Below are 21,268 nucleotides of genomic sequence, written 5' to 3'. Positions count from 1 at the left end.
TTAGATCGGTTATCAATCACCCGACTTAAAAAGTATAGAAAATTTAAAAAAAAAATTACGCTCTAAATTTATTAAATTAAATACTGTAGTCGGTCCCGCGTCCAACCTAAGAAAAGCCGACATAAGAAGTATTGAGTTGTTAACACGGATTTTGAACCGACCTAAGAAATAACTTATTAGATCGGTTATCATTCACCCGACTTAAAAAGTATAGAAAATTTAAAAAAAAAAATTACGCTCTAAATTTATTAAATTAAATACTGTTCTAAAGAACCTTTCCCAGCATTATTCAATTCAATAAATGCTAATTAAGATGAAGATCATAAAAAATAAAATAAAATCAAGCTTTATTTTATAATTATAACAACCGAATGAAGTGCTTAGCGACGAATAGAATGTAAAACAATCAAGGACATTAGTTAAAGACATTAACTTATTGACTATATATATATATATGCATCACTAGAACAAATTAAAACTCTCAATACAAATTACACTACATAGTACATATATATACTCAGAAACAAAAGTAAAATATAACATTCACAAGTAATAAACAACACTAAGACAAGGTGAAAGAGATAAGAAATATCACCAAGCCTTGTCTTTTAACACATGTCACTATCAACAATGTTACGAAACTTTTAATCATTATCAAAATAAAAACTTGCAATAGAAATATAATATCACAATCAAATGATAATTAAAATAAGATGATTAAAAAAAGAGATAACTCATATCTCTCATCAACAATTGCTTCTTTCGCTAATGCTTGAGGTGGATTTTCTGTTTTCTTACTTCTTAGCAACAATGACATTTGGAACCCATGAATAGATAAACCATGCTTGAGAATGAGAAGTTTTCTCCTTCATGAGAAAATGTCCTGAACTTAAAAATTGAAAGAATATTAAAAATCCCTAACTAAAATATTAATAAAGTTCAATTTAGTTTGAGGCATAAAATATCATTAAGTTAAAATAACATCAAAATATGCATATTCACAATATGTTTGAAGAGTTTTTATATAACACAAATAACCAAAAGCAAAATACTACAAAGCCAATAATAAGAATCATAAGTTATCAATCATGACATACCAGTAAACCTTCTTTCAAGGCAAGCAACTTAGTAGTTTCTATAGCTTCTTCACTTGAAACATGTATCGTTCATAAAACCTTATTGGTCAAAACATAATCACTTGTATTAGCATCTAGTATTGAAAACATTTCTGGATCATAATTGATAATTGAATACCAATGTATTAGTGTTGCAAGCTACCTGAATAACTTCTTTTAGGAGACCAACTTCCAAGACAGGCGGAACGATGCCAACACCAATCCCTTGGATTTGATGTTTGCCTTTGAAATGTATGCAAATGGAAAAAGTAATCAGTAAAGTGACTTAAGTGGTTGTCTAAGAACTTGCTTAGATATTAAAGGAATAAAATTCTCACATTTAAAATATAACAATTCAAATGAATAACAAGAATATATAGTAGCTAGATACAAGAAAAACCAATAATCAACAAAGGGACTAAGTGCAGCTTTGAACTTCCAAAAAACAATTTAGTCAACATTCTAACAGGATTGGTCACATACAATAAATTTACGCCTATATATTGTGAATGTGATACATTGATTAAAACAATATGAAAAATGAGTCTTGGATGTTTTTCTTGACTTCTAATCTTCCATGAATACAATAACATTCTCATAAAGAATGAAGACCGGTAAAAAAATATTCAGAGTTGTAAAATCACCTGATTTTCCTCTATTCTCAGTACTGCACTTTCAGATGGTTCTACACCATACACCTAGAGGGGAAAAGCAACATAAATCATAAAGTTAGCATAATAAGCATAAATAAATCAACACAAAAACTTGTTCACATATTCAATCTCAACACAAAAAGTATGCATGGTAAGCAAATCAACCTTGATATATGAGTTTTTCTCCTTGAGGAACTTCCCAACACTATAATACTAGATCAAACACTATATTAACCTTGGATGTCTAAAACAAGTATAGTCATCATATTACAAGCCAAAACATGCTAGTTCTGTTTTTGTTCAAATTTTTTCCACCTAACACAGTTCCAACATAAGAAGATAAAACCCTTTCAAATCATAACCATCAAAGGAATCAAAGAAATTATAGGTAGAAGTTAATGCATTTCCATGAAATCAACATATGATTAAGGTTTCAAGCATACAGATAGAACAAATTAAAGCAAGATATACAAATAGACCTAGAAGCTAAACAGAAGCATAAAACTCACACCAACACCAATGAATAAGCATAATTAAGAACCACTTACACTTTTGCTCAATGGAAATCTCACATTTTTGCAAAATAGAACAGAAGGACCACATTCCCAATTTTATAGCTGCTAGGATGGGTGCCTTGTGAGCCTCCCCTCTATACATTTCACATTCCTCCTCCATCTTATAAAGTACTGCATAAGAAAAACAAGTAATAAATATACACTAAAATATCCAAATGAAAAATTTTGACTGAGGAAAGTACAAGTACCAACCAATACATATCAAGACAATAAGGGTGAAAATAGAACTCCCTTTGATGAAGCTGAACATGTACTAATGTTTTTATAGATTAGGAAACCTCAATAACATAAACGGAAGAAAAGCGGTGCTGCCATAGATCAAAACTATTGTAGTGAAACATAATTTTCCTTCGTAAGTATTTGAGCCTCATATTGCTTTCTATTACCCCACGATGCCATAATGATCAAGAGAGAAATTGAAGCGAGACTGCGAGAGACAGAAAATTCTGCACAGCCCAGACACTAATGATTCTAGCTCAAACCTCCGAGACGATTAGTCCACAATTAGCTCAAACATCCGAGACTATAAAGCATATGCATATCATAAGTTGAACTTGTGTCAATTGTTATATGTATTTTTTATTGAAAATTAAAAAATAAAAACCAAACTACATCTTGAAAACAAACAAAACATAAGTTATAGTACATTCTAATTTCTTTCACCAAAACAGAACCATGTGATCAGTTCATTCCAATGCATATATGTTGTATTATGATCCTTTTTCCCAAGTAGACTAGGTGTAACACATTTATGTTTGGATTGGCATTGTATTCCAGACTGTTCATCATATTATCGGTATCTAAATTCTACGAACAAGCAAGATGGATTCCATAACAGTTACAAAGTAGAAAGGGTCGCAAACTTCAATTTATAAACAAACTCACAATCAAGCTTGGTACAAAAAACTAGTAAATGCTTAACCTCTTGTGATACTATAATTTACTCTTTAACCAACTAACAGAGATTGTGAATCAATTACACTAAGCAACTTACCACAAGAGCAATCTAGAATCCAAGGTCTAATAATATAATAATAACATAAAAGCCGTTTCAAATAAAAAAAATCAAAAATCATGATAAAAAACACAGCAAGAAATTGAAAATAACTGCAATAAATCATGAGTTTTAACTGCAAAATCAAAAATCATGATAAAAAACTCACGATTAAGAGATTGAAAATAACTGCAATAAACACAGAATATCAGCCAGAATATCAAGTGCATTAGGTACATCATTCTGCGAAACTTTAGCATAATAAGTAGTCTGCTCCCTCGAAGTATAAGCATTAAGATGTCCACCCATATTCTCAATCTTCTCTTCCAGATCTCTCGCGGTACGTCGATCAGTTCCCTTAAAAATCATATGCTCCAAAAAATGAAATTGAAAACTCACGATAACTAAAAATAAAAAGTTAGGGTTTAAAGTTTCAATACATATCAATGGGTGAAGGGAACGGTTCGAATTTCCAAGTTTTCAGCGAAGGAACGGTTCGAATTTTCAAGTTTGAGTAAAGCAGTTCAATTTCTATGAAAGTTAGGGTTTCACTTTACGAATGGTTCGAAGGTGATGAAGGTGCAATAAAGAATTCGATTGATTGCAGTGAAAAAAAGAAGATTGTTTGCATTGAAGAAGAAGAAGAAGAAGAAGATTGTTGCGATGAAGAAGAATAATGGTTCTAAGGAAGGGTTTACTGGGTTCGAAGAAGAAGAAGAGGAAGAATGTTTTACGTATTTGTTAATTTGTTAATAAATAATAATTTTTTTTTTTTAAAGATTAGGATTAGGATTTTTCAAGTCAAAAAAAAAAAAAAAAATTATACTAAGGACTGGGTTCGATTCCAGTATGCAACATAATATAATTTAATTTGTTATAAATAAATGACACTTCATAGGTTTGGTGGTTGAAGTTTGACTTAACATAAAGTTTTCTTAAGTCTGTTGAGGCACATCAGACTTAACAAAAGGGGTTTCTTAAGTCGGTTGAGAGATGCCTGACTTAACAAGAAAGTTTTGCAAATTAACAAATTTTATTTGAATTTAATATTATTTATTTAATCTCTATTACATCAGTTAAAAACTGAACGGACCTAACAAAGTTTAACTTATTTACGGAATTGCCACCGCGCATGTTCTTAAGTCAGGTGGCAACACTAACCGACCTAAGAAGTTTTCTATAAAGTGTTTTTTCCACTAGTGGGGATTCGAACAACATGCCTTATATGCTAAAATTTCCACACAAATAAAAGCTCTATAATAATGACACATATAATTTTTCTCTTGAGAATACACGAGACAGCTACTTGGAATCTCGCTATGTATATTATAGATAGAGATAGAGATATGGAGATGTTTAAATAAATACAGTTATTTGCAATATGTCAAAAAATATTCTACTATTTATTTATATAAAAAATTACTATTAAAAATTAAATAGATCTAACCATGAGAATATAGTTTTTTTTCCTTTCTAAATTAAAATGCCATGAGCAAATATAATCAAATAAGACAAGATATGATCATATTAGTAGATAAAAACCGTTTTATTCATTTCAATATTTTTAAATTAATAAAGAATAGAATTTCATCTCACAATACATAGTGATGAAATATTGGCTTGCTTAGTTTGAGTCATCCACAAAGTGATAAAATAACTAGTTTGACTAACATTTGACATTTTAAGGATAATATTGTTTTTCTTTTCTTCAATTTTCATAAACTCATTTGCCAATGCATGCGACAGTAGGATTACATGAAGAGCTTGTAACATGTGCATTCTTGCACGATGAAGACATTCTCTCTCCATTAAGACCAAATATGTTGATCTCTTCAAGTACAATGTTTGTGCAACCAATACTGCCACAATTCAATTCAATTGCCTTTTTATTTTTTGCGGTTCCCCGAAAGTTGCGGAAAGTAACATCACTAATTTTCACTCCTTTACCTATAGCTTGTAAAGCGTTGTATTGTTGATCAATTATCACAGGGTTCTTCACTCCAACAAGTGTAATATTTTTATAAGTTATCTTCCTTGCATATCCAGATCCTCCCTAATTCAAACAACAGAAACAAAACATTAGTACATAATTGATTATTGAATTAACTATAATCAATTCTTACCTCCCATGTCTTGATTCTAGCACCATTTGTTGTTCGAGTGAAAGTAATGTGTGCCACGTATATATTTTCTACCGTAGCATATTCCCCATTTTTTCCAAGACTTCCAATACTATATATTCACGAACACATCAAAGAAAGGTTGAAGTTTCATCAATGTTAATGAAGTAATAATAAAACGCAAAAATTAAAAACATAACAATATTTGAATTGAACAACTGACCTAATGCCATGACCAGGCCCACATTTAACATTAGTAATGTTGATGAACTTAGAACCACTATTAATAGCAACACAATCATCACCTATTATAAACAATAAATAAGAAAAATAATAAGATGCAAATATATAATGTTAATTAGATAGAGGGAAAATGTCTAATAAATTAATTGATTGAACTTTGACTCTATGATTAACTTTAACATAAATATATAATGATAGAAAATAATATAGAATTGAACCAGTTGAGATGGTTGAATGCTCGATGAAGACTTTGGTTGATGATGAAATATCAACTCCGTCGGTATTGGGACTAGTTTCTGGTGCAATTAATTTAACATTAGAGATTAAAACGCCATCGCATCCGGTTATGCTTATATGATTTTTTGGGCTATTGAGGTGGGTCAATGAGTTATGTTTTAGATTATCACATCCAAGAAATCGAACAGCCTGCACATAAATATTATATTAATTAAATCAGAAAATAAAAATTATTATTATTATTATTAATTAATATTATACATTTTAAATTAAAGCTTTAAATACAAGACTCAAAGTGTATATTTTTTTCATTATATTATCAAAGTGTATATAGTTTCCATGGAAATAAGCTTACCGTTGGCCTGTCACTCCCATTCTTGTCCCACCAAGAAGCACCTTGGCCATTAAGTGTTCCTCCTCCATTAACAACAAGCCCACTTATGTGACTGAATGTGATCCATGAATCATGATCATTACTGTCCGATTTCCAATGTTCACGATTTTTTGGAGCAGTGATTGTTCCCCTAATCTGCCAAATCAATTAATCATAATAATATTAATAAATAGTAGTTAAACAAAAAAATTTGAACATAATCTCATAACTTAGTTGGTAATGACATCACATTATATATGTATGTAGGAGTCGAAACTTTGATCCCTCCAATTTTTTCAATTTAAGGGTGAAAATATAGTTACTAGACTACTTGGCCAAAAAAAAATCGACCGTTAAATGAAAATTAATTAATTTATTATAGGATAAATTGCGTGAGGGAAAAATTCGGTTTGACAAAAATATATTAAATAAAGGTGTATATATATAGATAGAAAGTGAGACATTCCCCATATATAGTCATGCAGCATGCATACATTTGTGTTTGATTCAATTATTTATAATAACATACCATAACATTCATTCTTCTGGATTTGCAAGGACCTTGGAACGTAAGAGGTTGTGTCATGAATATTTTGCCTGCTGGTACGATGAGTGTTGGAGTACCTTTAGTTGAACTGCACGCATCTTTCCATGCTTTCAAAAAAGCCTTTTTTATATACGGATGAAAAATGTATTAGATTTGAGAAAAAGTTGACTCATAGATAAAAATATAATTGCATGAAAACAAAATGAAATAATAAGAAAAAAAATACTATACATTTGAATCATCAGTATGGCCATCACCCTTGGCACCATACTTAAGAATATTGAAAGCATTTGGAATATTAGACTTTCCTACTTTAGCGCATAAGATAGGTGAAGCAATGAATAACACTAGAAGAAGAGAAAACAAAACTTTCATCTTTGAAAAATTAATATTAATATTATCAAAAGTAGTGGTAAAAACAAGTGCTAAGCTAGAAAAATGGTGTGTAAGAATTAGAGAAAGGAAGACTATTTATATATTGTAGGAGCATCACTTATGAAGGAAAACTATAATTACTAGTAATGATGGTATTGATTTGTAGGCTAATGCTACGGTGGACCGTCTTTACAAGTAGTTCACCGTGGACAAGTGATCTATCAAATATGAATTTTACAAAATTCATTATTGGTTTGAAAGTTTATATCGTATAGAACATCCATAAATTTTTAAATTTTTTTTGAAAATCATTTGATATGTTATTGAGACCCATCAAGATTTACGTTATTTAATAAACCGTTAATCTTGATGTGTCTAAATAACATATCAAATGATTTTTAATTTTTCTAAATTTTTCTATGGATGATCTATATGATCTAAACTTTCAATCCAACTGTGGATTTTGTAAAATTCGTATTCGTTATAATGTTATTCGTAACTGGTCCACCATGGATCACTTGATGAAGTGGTCCATATTAGAATTCACCTTGATTTGTATGTCTAAATGAATTAACAGAATCAAGAAATCGGTTATTGTCACACTGGCAAATTTTTTATTTTTTTTTACGCAATTCTTTTTGTTGGTTTACAATGAGCTGAGAATCGAACCCAAGACCTATAAGGTATATATGGCTATCCAGACCCTTTACCACTGGACCAAACATAGTGAGTTTTTTTACGCAAATTTTTGTCAATAATATTTTAAGCATATTTATGTCGAATATTTATTATGTATCAATTGTTTCTTTTTATGAATACTCCATATTCATTTTATACGCTCCTAATTTTAACAGGAAAAACGGATTAAGAAAGTGAGAATTATGATTATGATTAAGATGGTTTATTGTCACACATTGGCAAATTTAAGCTCCTAAATCCTAATGTTAACGGAAAAAACAAATTAAGAAAGTGAGAATTATGATTATGATTAAGATCGGGTTATTGTTGTCACACATTGGCAAATTTTAGTCAATATTATTTTAATCATATTTATGTCGTATATTGATTATGTATCAATTGTTTCTTTTTATGAATACTCCATACATTTAAGCTCCTAATTTTAACGGAAAAAACGAAATTAGAAAGTGAGAACTGCACTGCTATATATATGCTAAATGGCACGACCTGCAGTATGAAGTATTATTATATAATGATAATAATTGTTAACGTGATAATTGTTAGTTTACCATCAAATATTTCAAACTGAAAAATTAGTCCAAGTTAAATATACTTTTTAAATTAAAAAAAAAAATTTATTCGCGTGAATATTACAGTTAGTAGAAATATTGCATGTAAAATATATGACCGAGGTTCAAACCTCGGTATCCCTATTTATTCACTTTTTTTTTATCAAATAGTCTAGTTGCTAGAAATTTCACATTTAAGATGGATAAATGAGATAACCGGAGTTCGAACTCCGGCCCCATGCATATAGGTTCGAACCTGGGCACAACTATTTATTCACTTTTTTTATCAAATAGTCTAGTGGTTAGAAATTTCACACTTAAAGTAGATAAGTGGGATGACCGGGATTCGATCTCCGGCCCCCTACATATATAATGCAATATCTTTGACAATTGAACTAAGTTCACGGAACACCTATTTATTCAATTTAAAGGTAAAATTTTAGTAATTAGACTATTTTAAAAAAAAAACTATAAATTCATGAAAGAAACAATTGTATTCATGTACCCAAAAAAGAAAAGAAAGAGAAAACAAATCCATTATGATCAAATTTTGACAGGGAGTAATAAGGTGTATATGGCTATCACATAATAGCTCGTGCGCGCTTTTCACGACAATCAATGTGTGCAATTAAGCATTTTCCATCGCGAAATTGAATTCACGAATATATCACCAGCGCTTTTATCTATATATTTGTATTTTTTGTATTTATCTTATATTATTTCTATATATTTTTTTATATTTTTAGTGTAATTATAATAAATGATATAAAATTTTAATGTGGGTTAAAATCAATAAAGATAATTTATAAACTTTGGTGGTAATCGATATATTAGTAATAGATGAAACATTGATTTCATATTTATTACATGTGGATTACCAAATTATATCAGATTGAAGTAGCCTAGTGTCAAATTCACCAAATAATTCTTAAATGTCATGAGTTCGATTCTTGTTGAAGTATTTTTTAACATTTTATCTGAATTAAATTAGGGTTAAAATAAGAGAGAAAAAAAATTAGATTTATGATTAGCGTATCGGAATAAGCTTAGAATATAAAAAAAAAATGTGTTGGTTTTCCGATATGGATCCTCGGCTGCTAATAATCATGCTGCCATACCTGCTGCAATTCAATAGCCGCGTGATTAACCATACATATTGGATGAGAAACAATATTAAAATGCCTCGGTCAAACAAAATATATGTACCATAGCGTAAAAAAAAAATACTATGTACCATAGGAAGCAATGTACTAAATGTTACAAAAGAAAGAAAGCAATGTGACTAGGGGCAGGGCGGAGACGAGTTTTGCCCTCCCCAAATCCAAAACCATAAAGTTCGGGTTTCCCCAAACTCATCCCAAATTCGAGCAGGGATAAAAATGATAACCTTAAATCCATACCCAATGGAGATCAGGTATCCCCATCGAATTTAGCTCGTATAATTTTAAATCAAAGAATGTATATTAAAAAAAAAAATTATGAAAGAAAGTTTTATAATGTATTACTAGTTTAAAGACCCGTGAATTCGCACGGGTCCACTGATTTTTATTGGATATTTAAGCTTTTATTTTTTGAATAATATTAGATACTTGAGTTTGTTATTTATATTAATGTAGAAAATTAATTTTAAATTAAATATTTAAAAATTTGTTATATAATTTTTTTTTGCTTGTTATATAATATTGTTAAAATTTGTTATATAATTTTTTTTTACAAAGTCATTAGCGTAGTTTAGGAATTGTAAATATTTCGAAAAAAACAAAAAAAAAATCAAAAATTTTTAAAAATCCGTTCTTTCAAAATTTAAACTAATAGACGATTTTGGCTAGGCAAAATATGGTATTTAAGTGATCCACCTCTCTTACCTGGGAATCCATGTGGTTGATCCCTATTTCCCTGACAGGTACAACAAAAGAATGGCTACAGTGCTTACCCAGTGAAACCATCCAGACGTGGAAGGAGCTGGAAGACAAGTTTCTGGAACGATTTTTCACCCGCAACCAGTTCTAGAAGAGAAAGGCAGATATCATGAACTTCAAGCAGCATGACAACGAAACACTAGGAGAGACCTATGAGCGCTTCAACCTACTAAAAAGAAAGTGCCCTAACCATAGTCTAGATCTTATGGAGTTGATGCAAATCTTCACCGGAGGAATGCGCATACAACACAGGATGCACCTTGAAGCCTTAGCTGGAGGATCGATCAACGCAAAAACCGCAGAAGAAGTAAAGGAGCTCATTGAACAAATGTGCCAAAACGAATACAACATGAGCAACGAGCGAACTTCTAAACCTGCTGGAATGCTGCAACTAGACAAGGAAACTGCCTATCAAAAGGAGATAGACCTATTAAAAAAGAAGCTAGAAAAGGCCACCCTAGGGGCCGAGGTGAAGAAAGTCCATGAAATCTGTGACTTTTGTCATGAGAACCATCCTAATGGTTACTGCGTTCCTGAAGGAATCTCTAACGAAGAGTACGCCAAATTCATGGGACTACCGAGTCCACACTCAGGCTGGGGTAATCAAAATCCTAGGTGGAACCAAAGCTCTACTCAAGGAGCACAACAGGCACAACAACCACGAAAACCATCACCTTTGGAAGAGGAATTCAACCAATTCGTCAAGATAAGCCAGACGAACTTTGAGAATATGCAAGTAATTGCTGTCAATCAAGGAGCCTCAATAAAAAATCTGGAGACTCAGATAGGACATTTGACTAAGCTAATCACGAATTTCTCAAAGGACTATGCTGGAAATACAGTTGACAATCCTACGAAGGAAGAATGTAAGGTTGTCGGGAAAAGAATAGAGAAGGTTGAGAGAAAGACTAAAGAAATGGAAGCCATAGAGTTCGAAGTATTCAAGAAGTGGTTCAAGAAAATGGAAGTATAACCTTGGAAGATGCATACAGGGCATTCTTAAATGAAATGGAAGAGATTCATGAAAAAGAGCTACGAAGCAAGCTTCCCCCAAAATTACCTGATCTAGGGAAGTTTACTATTCCATGTTCCATAAATAGAGTCAGAATCGAAGAAGCATTACTGGACCTCGGATCCAGCATTAATCTAATGCCACTAACTCTTGTGAAAAAGTACAACATGGGACGAATCAAAATCTCTGACAAAGTGGAACTTCTGATGGCAAATAAATCCATAGTCAATGCAATTGGCATAATCAAAGATGTTCTAGTACAAGTCAATGACCTGGCATTCCCAGTAGACTTTGTGATAATAGACATCGATCTGGCCAACGAGAAAGATATCGTCCTAGGAAGAACATTCCTAGCAACAAGCCATGCTTGCATCGATATGAAACAGGGAGAACTAACGATCGATATGAATGGAGAAGTAAGAACGCTGAAGGTTTATGATAAAGTAAGCTATCAATGTTACCGAGCAGAAGTTCGAGACAAAAATATAGAAGACATCAGACCTAGTGAAACTCACGAAAAGGAGGAAGAAGTTCCTGAAGAAGATCCGAAGGAGGACCTAGAAGAATAATCATCTGAAGACCCATCAGACGAAGAAGCAATTGACGCAGACGATATGAGGGACTACACCACTGACGAATTATTAGATTATGGAATAAAAGAAGTGGAAGATCAGCTGCGATTTGCACGGGAATGTAAAACAGAGACTCTAAGGTCATGTGTAAGACCCAAACCCAATATTTAAATAAATCTAACTATATAAAATTTCTTTTAAAAAAAATACGCAGCGGATAAAAAAAAATTAAAACGACTCGCAGTCGAAGATAAAATATAAAATAGTGGTTTAAGGTATTACATACTTCAAAGACATTACTAATGTAATAAAATATTAAACGTCGCTTATACAGAATTCTTTTTTTAATACAATACATCTTTAATTAAATTAAATAAAGACTCTATTAATCCTTCCCCGTGTCAAAATCAGAGCGGAGCTTCACCAACAACTCGAACACCGACAAACATACACAACCTGAGTATCTGGACCCCCAAAGGTTCAACACAAACACAAAACAGAGGGTTAGATAACATAATCATAATTAGTGACTAATATATCGAATATCAGACACTAAATAACATAGAACAGTTGAATAAATTCAATTCATACAACTCACATATGTATTAAGAACATATAGACATTCTCAAACATATTCGCTTGTTAAGTACTCAATAATTAGAGGAATACAAATATCAACAAATAAGGAAATACACAATGATAAGTATCATTTAACAATTAAGAATATCACATAATTCCTAATTGATTCTACTGTCACATATATATGATGTCACCTAGACATATCTATATGCATGTGGTACCAATTCATCATAATTTTGGATAACTTAATCCAAATGTTTTAGATCATCGTCTCTAAAACAACAGTAAACTAGATCATCGTCTCTAGAATACTCATCAATAGACACAACTTATGAATGCATGAATATGCATATATCCGTCATATGGTTTTATTTCAACATCAACATAATACGGATAACATAATCCAAATATTCTAAATCATCGTCTTTAGAATATATCTCATCATAATAAATCATCAATTATTATCATCCATAATTCAGTCACAAGACACTAAGATCATACACCATCGTGAGTTTACCAAATTCAAATTAATTAAAACGCGAAAATTAATTTAAAGTTAAAGTAGTGCCAAATATAAGCAAACTCCATTAACTAAGAATAATTTCAGAAAACGGACTCCGAAATCGAAATCTAGGCGAAAAACTGAGAAAAATAGATTTCGGGTGAATAAGTCGACAAAAATCAAGGTCAACAGTCCACCAAAAGTCAGCAAAAGCTTTGCGACGACTAGCGACGGCCAGGTGCGTCGCTGCACGCACTGTTCATCCTGCAGAATATATTTTCTGCACTTTTTATCCCAAAAAACTGTTGGTCGATATTCCTGCAAGTGCACAGGTATATCGTGTAGTTATAAAAGATTATCGATCCCACAGGGACTATTTGTTAATATTTCGCTTATGTTTTTAATATATCGTAAGGTTAAGGCTAGATATTAATTAAAGAAGGCGTTTTAGATAATTAATTAAACTGTATTAAATATAATATTATTATACTAACCGAAATGTGAATTAAGTCGCTTCAATGGATTCAATAATTAATTTGTATTTAGTAAAAAGGTTTCTTTTTAAGAAATTGATATTGATTTAAAGATACGCCTCTCACACTCTCGCGCTATTGAGTTATATCATGTAGAAATAAAATAAATGTTTAACTGTCACTCTTACATTTACTTATGAAAACACTGTTTGAAAATCAATACAATTTAATTGGAAAAGAATCTAGTTTTCACAAAACAACATTAGTTTAAAAATATAGTCTCACGCCGTCGCGCTATTGAACTGATACTATATTATATAAATGAATGCTTCACTCTCGCTCTCACATTTATTTATAAAATACTTTTTGAAAACTAATATAGTTTAATTAACTTTAAAGAGCTGTCGCGGTGTTTAAAATTAATGTTCAGTTTTTACTATCCGGTACAAATCTCACACTGTCGCGCTATTAATTTATACCTTAGTTAATTTTCACTCTCGTGCAAAATCTTTAATTTAATGATTAAAAACTGATACAGAAAACTAGTTTAAAAATTGAGTATACAAGTTAATTACCAAATCCAGATTAGCTTCCTAGTTCACATTCCAGTTAAATAGATTTAGCTGCGCATGATTTTATTTGACAAGATACTAATTAAATAATTATTAGTTAGACAAAACATTTAAACAGAGTAAACATAAATTAAACAGAGCATATGAATAAAACGGTACGAGTATCAAACTGGAATATGTTAAGATTAAACCTGTAACAATAAGATTAAATCTGAATCCGTAATTATATTAAAGCATAAATCTGAATATTGAAACTGAATAAAAGTACTGTATTAAAACTTACAAATACTAGTGAAACTAGTACAGGTACACAGGAACGCAAGATATCAAAGGCAAACTGATTGAAACTGGAACGGGAAGTGTAAGCAGCAACACCACACTTTTTTGCTCCGTAAACTAAAACACTTAACAACTAAATTTTGAACTGAATTTTTTCTCTTAAAAATCTAAGTCTGCGTAGAAAAGGTGTAGAAAAACACTGACTAGTGTTCTCTATTTATAAGCTTTATGAGATAAAAATATCTCCTTCGAATTCGTTGTTCCGTTACAAGAAACTTGCATCGCAATCGTAGTAACTTCCACCGAAATCTGAGGAGCAGTTGAGGATAAAACGGTGTGAAACGTGCGCGTGAAAATAGAAAACAAACATTACGTGGCGGGTGCCACAAAGCACATGGCCGGCGCCATGGCTTGTTGTGTGGCGAGTGCCACAAGCATGACCAACGCCATGTGTTTGTTTGAACCACATGTGCATGGCACATGCCAAGTGCATGTGGGCTTGGCTTGTTCGTCCAATTTCTTTTGGGCCTCTCTTCCATCTGATCCAATGTCTTTTTGATCCACTTTGACATAAAATTTGTGACCCTTTTTTTATTTCGAGAAGTTCCGGAAATACCTGTAATACACAATAAAAAATGATAATAATACTACTAAAATGCAAAGAAAATAATAAAATATTAAACTAATATTATAAAATAAATACTATATTTTTCAGTGTTATCAAAAACCCATTTGTTTTCTTCCGAAATTCATCCCAAAAATCCCTGAAAATTCATAATCGTGATTCCTATTTTTATGGTGTAATTAAGACTACTCATAACATCTTAAAGCATTAAAAGAACAACATCTAAGTACCATTTATTCATGAACACTTAAATATTTTCACCAATTTGGTGAAACTCCCAAACAACAATAACAACACATCAAGAACATATTCTTTTCATATAAATTTCATCTCTAATCATGAATAAACACATAAAGAAGCATAATAAACACATTCCCATCAATTTCCACCCAAACCCTTATGAGATGGATGAGAGAAAGGGATGGAGAAAAGGGTTTTCTCCTCTCTCAATAATTTCACCTCTAAATCATGAAAACTAACCCTCATACCTTAGTTCAAGTTGAAATCTTTGTTCTTTTTCTTGATTTTTGTTCTATGCTTCTTAGACCTTCCCCTCTCTTATTTCCTCTTCTACGTTCTTCCTGTTTTTGTTGTTTTTGACCAAAATGAATTTTTGTTTTATATATACTCAAGGTTACTATTTACTTTATACACCCCCCTCTTTACTTATTTCTACTTAACAATTAAGTAATATAACTCAATAAGATATCCTACTTGATAGTTATTCTAATTACTTAGTCTAAGTTTCAATTATGATTATTAATCCCCCATAATAGAAATAAACACAATCAATCTTACAATTAAAATAATAGCATAATTAAATAATTACCAATACTCTAAAACAAATGTTACATCATGCATAGTTCAAATAAAAGAATGAATCAAACGGTTAAACAGAGAGATAGACTCAAGACGACCTGACGAAACAGAAAGAAGATGGCATACAAGTCTACATATGCTGGGTAGTACAGTGAACCGGTACAACGGAACCAGAGAGTTAATAAGAAAGAAGGAAGGAGCAGATTGGCTGGTGGAACAAATATAGGAGGCAATGGATGCTCAAAGGAGACTAACAGCACCCACATCCCAACAACACAAACAACGGATTAAAAGATGAAAGCGTCCCAAGAAATGACGAAATCGAAGTGTGGGGTTAAGAAGCCAGCAAGCAAGAAAGAGAAGAGAAAGGGGAAGCTCCGGAAAGAAGCAATGTGGAGATGGATGCACATCAAACATAAACAAACACCACCACCTAAAAGAGCTGAATTATGGTGTGACCATCCGGATTGCCAAAGGAATTACAGGATCACTACTGAAGGTGAACCTGCACGAACCTATTCTCTGAATTAGAGAGAAAATGCATCAAGCCAGAGATGCTAAACAAGCGCTGCTTGGAAGGCAACCCAAGGTAAATTTATCAATTTCATTTACTGCATTAGAAAAATTTCAAAAATACCAAAAATAATTTAGAAGGGAAGGAAAATCAATTTTACAAAAATGCCCCTGAAAAGGTCAGAAAATTTTAAAATTACAACCTCATATCGCGGCACAAATGCGACACAAATTTTCTATAAATAAGTGTATGTATTCCTCACTTTTCACATCCAATTTTCGCGCTGTTACTCTGTCGAATTTTCTCCACAACCTCAAAATCAACCAACTCTCACATATACCTTTCTAAATCTTTATCTTCTTCATCTTTTTCATATTCTATACCTATCCCCACCAAATCCAAACACTTATTAATCTAGAAAAGGCCATAAAATCACACGTTTCCAGATTTACCAGCCCCGCCTGCGCCGACCACTACCATATCATCAAGGATAAGGGGATTTTTCACGAGCGAAGTATCAATTTCCCCGCTAAGCTATCTCTTTTCTTCCGGTCATGGCAGAGACCGCTGAGGCTTATAGGTGGATGGCATTGACAGGGAGAGACTGGCGCTATGACAGTCAGGGCAGACGACAATGCCTTGGGATTACAAACATGGTCCCTGCAGCAAAAAGGTGGGACAAGTGGTTAATCCGCAACTTTGAGAGTTGCTCACAGGAGTCAGAGATTATTATGTCACAGTGCCACGTGATTTACTCCATTATGAGGGGAGAGCCCATCCGGGTAGGGGAGATGATTGCGCGGAGCATTAAGCGCATGATTTCTGGCCAAGATACCAACATTAGCCACCCCTTCGTCATCACCACTCTTTGTCGCCTCCTTCGCGTCCCAGCATACAAGGGTAGTGACGTCCTTGCTTATCTAGAGCGGGCCATCGGGGAGACATACTTTAAAAGGGACGTGAGGGAGTGGGAGCGAGCAGTAGCAGCAGCAGCAGGACCACAATCAGCACAACACCAGCAGCATCAGCCTCTACCTTACATCCCCTAGAAGCAGCAGTTTACGCAGTACGAGTTGAGCATTTTTCCCCGGAGCTGATTGCAGCAGTTCAGGCCTACCTGAGTCATACACTTGTTCCCCCTTATAATCATCAGTATCCGGAGCAGGTTGATTTGACTGGGCATTTCCAGAGGCAGAGCACTAGACTGGTGGAGCACCAGAACCATATGCAGGACACATGGAGTGAGTATCGGTAGAGACACCCTCCAGCACCGCATGATGATGCATACAACTTGGAGAGAGAGCTGGAGGAGGCACTCGATCAGATACCGGAGGAGAGCCCGACTCGCTTCTTTTCTGTTGGTGGATCTTCATCCCACCCAGGACAGTGATGCGGATTTTCCCGTTGTTCCCTTCTATCTTTATTTTTTCTTCACTTTTTCATTTATGTACTTTTTATTTTCTTTTTAAGCAAAACCATTATGTAATAATGTCATCGGCTGACAACCTCCAAATAAAAAATGAAATAATTGTTTGCTTGTTTATTATTGAGTGCATGTTAAAAGCTATAGGCAAAGTTCCAGTGCGACGATAGAAACAACTTCTATGATAACAGTTCACACCTTGATACAAGAACACTCAGGTGATTGCTCGAGAAAGTGCAAAAGTTCGAGAGACAGCAAGACGAGTAAGGAAGATAGTGTCCATAAGATAAATGTTCGACTTTCCAGAAACCGAAGCCAAGTGAGAATTTGAGCCAAATATTTCCACAATGTTACCAATTTCTTTCTATACACTTATGAGAGTATCTGTGTACTTGTTTATTTTCTAGAACTTGCGATTATTCTCTGCTGACTGATTGGTTTAACTTATACGCATTGAGGCATTTTATTCATTTAACCCAGAGCCTTTTTCAAACCACCCATATATTATTATCTCTTGCTAACCTCTTTGAGCCTAAAAATAAAATCCCTTTCTTTCGATGACAAACCATATTATAAGCATGAGACCTGAAAAACAAAGTCTTTGAATATTCAAGTGGCTCCATGTGTCACAAGTTGTCACATGTACCTCTAAGGTAATGATACCAACGTTTGTAACAAAAATTAGAACCTGGGGCGATGATACTTAAACAGAATAAGGGTAACCACTAACTAGGCTCTGAACAATTTGTAATAGAAATAGGGAACGAGTGCTTCTGAGCCTATTTTTAATAGTCTAATTCCTGATAGAGGGAAACAAGGTGAAATTCTGGTATAGCAGAACCAGATGTTGTACAAAATGTCGAGACATCTGGTCTGACATGAACAATACGGCAAGGCATATAACATTAAAAACGGATACTGAGAAATAATGTTTGATCAGATGTTCCAACATTCAACTTAAAGAGAATGTCGTACTTAATGTTGGAACATCTTACGAAACATAATAAAATCAACAAGTAAATAAACTGCACAGGAAATTGTTAACCCAGTTCAGCCAATCTGCCTACTCTGGGGGATACCAATCCAGGAAGGAAATCCACTAATAGCTCTAGTCACTAAGACCTCCAGCAAACCCTTTGAATTTACGTCTTACACTGAGACCTCCAGCAAACCCTCGGTTTACGTCTTACACTAAGACCTCCAGCAAATCCTAGGTTTACGCCTTATGACCTCGACACTACTCATGTAACTTCTGCCTAGGAACTCCTAGACATGAGATCCCATCTCACTTCCACACAACCAACACAACCTGTGTTGTTCATATAATGTTGAATAAAATGTGGTGACAATCACCGTGACATATTTTACTCTTGCTTAAAAGCTTCGAGTAAATCACACACAGTTACCTCCGTACTTCAAAGCTTAGGAGTAACCTTAAAACATTACAACTCAATAAAACACCGTCCTACTCAAGTATTAAACCAATACGTGAGAGGCTCACAAACACTATCTCCTTGCTTAAAAGCTTTAGAGATATTACAAAACTCTACTCATTACCTAAAGGTTTCTGAGTGAGGACATAGTGACCATCTCACAACCCGAGTGGTTCACTTACACCAACTCTCCTAGAGAGTGGCTTAAAGACACGAAACCCTAAAGACTACATCTTTGATAAACAATGGTTTCGGTTCAATAAAATCTTGGTCTTGAGTCTTCTTTATATAGACAGAGCTAGCACGCTCCTGATCTTCCAAGATAAGCTTCAGAACACAGTTGGTCTTTGAGTCACGTCCAGCTAAGCAAATCAGACCTTAATAAAAACTTTCCTAAAATAGTTGATCCTCTTTAGGAAATAAACAATGTGTTGAATCATTCCATTATGTCTTGATAAGAACATATCTGCACTAATAACGTCTTGATCAGATCAAATCTTGATATACACGTTTGTAGAGTGGATTTCCATATATAGCAGATACGTGTAATAAATGCACGAGATTTGGGCAATCTGACTATCGTACCCAAACATGTTACAACATTTGGTCCAACATCTTTTGTACCTAACATGTTGAAACATTTGGTCCAACATCTTGCTTGTATATTTGTTTTAGCAAAATGAGGCCAACACACAAATATCCAACAATCTCCCCCTTTGGCAATTTTTGGCTAAAACAACTTCAGCCCATTAATTAGCACAGAGAGATTTAAAAACCATACAATCCTTCAAGTCAACGTGAGCACACAAATATGAAGGAAGGTAGAACATCTTCTATGTTACTTCCAAAAGATTTCCTCAAATGAAAATAACGCACAGGGTAAAGAAATAAACTTTACCATAAACCATCAGAGACATACACAGCAGCGGAATCATAACATACTTAGCTTCATCCTTCAGTAGAGAGAAATAAACTCTCACAAGCACACTTGGGAAAAATAAATTCCCACATCAGCATCAAGATGTTTCAACATGTTGTAGCGCATCATAACATCCAAACATTAAGCACACATAGGCAAAGAACTTGATATTGCATTACTCCCCCTTAATATCATATCAGGGAAAAACATACTTTTGCTCCCCCTGAATACATCAGCTCATGCATCTCATCAGGCCATTAGAAAAACTGGTTCTTACTCCCCCTGAATTCATGCATGTCACTGCACACACTACTACTTCTTCATAGACAGGCTAGACTAGCATGTCACAACATCAGATACAACATTATAAAGTAGCAGACAAACACAAACATACTACTCCCCCTTTTTAGCCACAAAATATGCCAAACAAAAACTTCATGCATTAAGAGCAATAGTAATGAACATCACAGAAATCCATAGTGCAGAATATCAGAGCATAACAAATCCATAGTCTTGAAATAGCAGAAGCATTACATCACGTACCAACAAAAAAGACAAATGTCCTCAACATTATGCTCCACATCATATAATCATCAGATACCACACATCACATACTGCTACCGCACACAAAACACATCACAGATCACAACTCCTTAAGCAAACCACAAAATAGTAGTTGGGAAGAGTAGATTCCCACAAAGCTGAGAAAAATAAGTTCTCATGCAACCAGGATGTTCCAACATATGGCAGGACATCATCCAGAGCAAACAAATAGATCATTGCACAACAGAATAATAACTACTTACTGCATTATGCTACTCCCTCCAAATACTTTGGCACAGGCTTATCAGAATGATCATCAGAAAACAATTCTTACTCCCCCTCAATTTTATCATCCATATCAGCACATAAGCATACAGCAGCACATATTCAATACTACACCACTCAAGATTAGCAGATGTCTAAGCATCAGAAACCACATCATATAGTAGAACACATCCAACCACTAAACGAGCATGCATATGTTTCAACATCAGGTAGCACAACAGACATTAGCAGCAAAACATATCATGCCTACCAACTACTAAACTACTTTCCTTTTTAGTCAGAAGTTTAGACAAAATAGGGTCTTCATGCATTAATCAAAG

General features: G+C 33.4%; 1 protein-coding gene and 2 long non-coding RNA genes across 5 annotated transcripts; all 3 read right to left on the bottom strand.

The window, feature by feature from the left end:
- Nucleotides 1–520: 520 nt before the first annotated feature.
- On the bottom strand, nucleotides 521–4,043 carry LOC123908748. 3 transcript variants are annotated; one of them, XR_006809681.1, is made up of 8 exons: nucleotides 3,778–4,043; nucleotides 3,507–3,694; nucleotides 2,536–2,866; nucleotides 2,317–2,454; nucleotides 1,760–1,813; nucleotides 1,279–1,358; nucleotides 1,098–1,175; nucleotides 521–888 (listed from the first exon to the last, which is right to left on the bottom strand). It is a non-coding gene; the product is annotated as an uncharacterized LOC123908748 (long non-coding RNA). The 3 variants fall into 3 exon arrangements; XR_006809679.1 differs by having other exon boundaries at nucleotides 524–883; XR_006809680.1 differs by lacking the exon at nucleotides 2,536–2,866 and having other exon boundaries at nucleotides 567–883.
- Nucleotides 4,044–5,060: 1,017 nt separating this feature from the next.
- Nucleotides 5,061–7,232, bottom strand: LOC123904903 (probable polygalacturonase At3g15720). The gene is made up of 7 exons (XM_045954507.1): nucleotides 7,089–7,232; nucleotides 6,840–6,977; nucleotides 6,293–6,466; nucleotides 5,919–6,126; nucleotides 5,681–5,762; nucleotides 5,461–5,569; nucleotides 5,061–5,390 (listed from the first exon to the last, which is right to left on the bottom strand). The coding sequence occupies exons 1-7, from the start codon at nucleotides 7,230–7,232 to the stop codon at nucleotides 5,061–5,063; spliced, it is 1,185 nt and encodes a 394-aa protein (XP_045810463.1).
- Nucleotides 7,233–12,265: 5,033 nt separating this feature from the next.
- On the bottom strand, nucleotides 12,266–15,595 carry LOC123909049. Its single transcript, XR_006809806.1, has 2 exons — nucleotides 15,501–15,595; nucleotides 12,266–12,446 (listed from the first exon to the last, which is right to left on the bottom strand). It is a non-coding gene; the product is annotated as an uncharacterized LOC123909049 (long non-coding RNA).
- Nucleotides 15,596–21,268: the final 5,673 nt, after the last annotated feature.

Source organism: Trifolium pratense, linkage group LG2, assembly GCF_020283565.1.
Source record: "Trifolium pratense cultivar HEN17-A07 linkage group LG2, ARS_RC_1.1, whole genome shotgun sequence".
In the NCBI taxonomy this organism is placed as follows: Eukaryota; Viridiplantae; Streptophyta; class Magnoliopsida; order Fabales; family Fabaceae; genus Trifolium; species Trifolium pratense.
The sequence above is the reverse complement of the archived record's forward strand: the minus strand, read 5'-3'. Positions and strand labels throughout refer to the sequence as shown.

Coding starts and splice junctions, on each gene's coding strand:
- LOC123904903 (XM_045954507.1), bottom strand. CDS start 7,232: ATGAAAGTTTTGTTTTCTCTTCTTCTAGTGTTATTCATTGCTTCACCT. Junction 6,467..6,839: donor CCAGAAGAATGAATGTTATG/GTATGTTATTAT, acceptor TTGATTTGGCAG/ATTAGGGGAACAATCACTGC. Junction 5,763..5,918: donor GCATTCAACCATCTCAACTG/GTTCAATTCTAT, acceptor TGTTTATAATAG/GTGATGATTGTGTTGCTATT.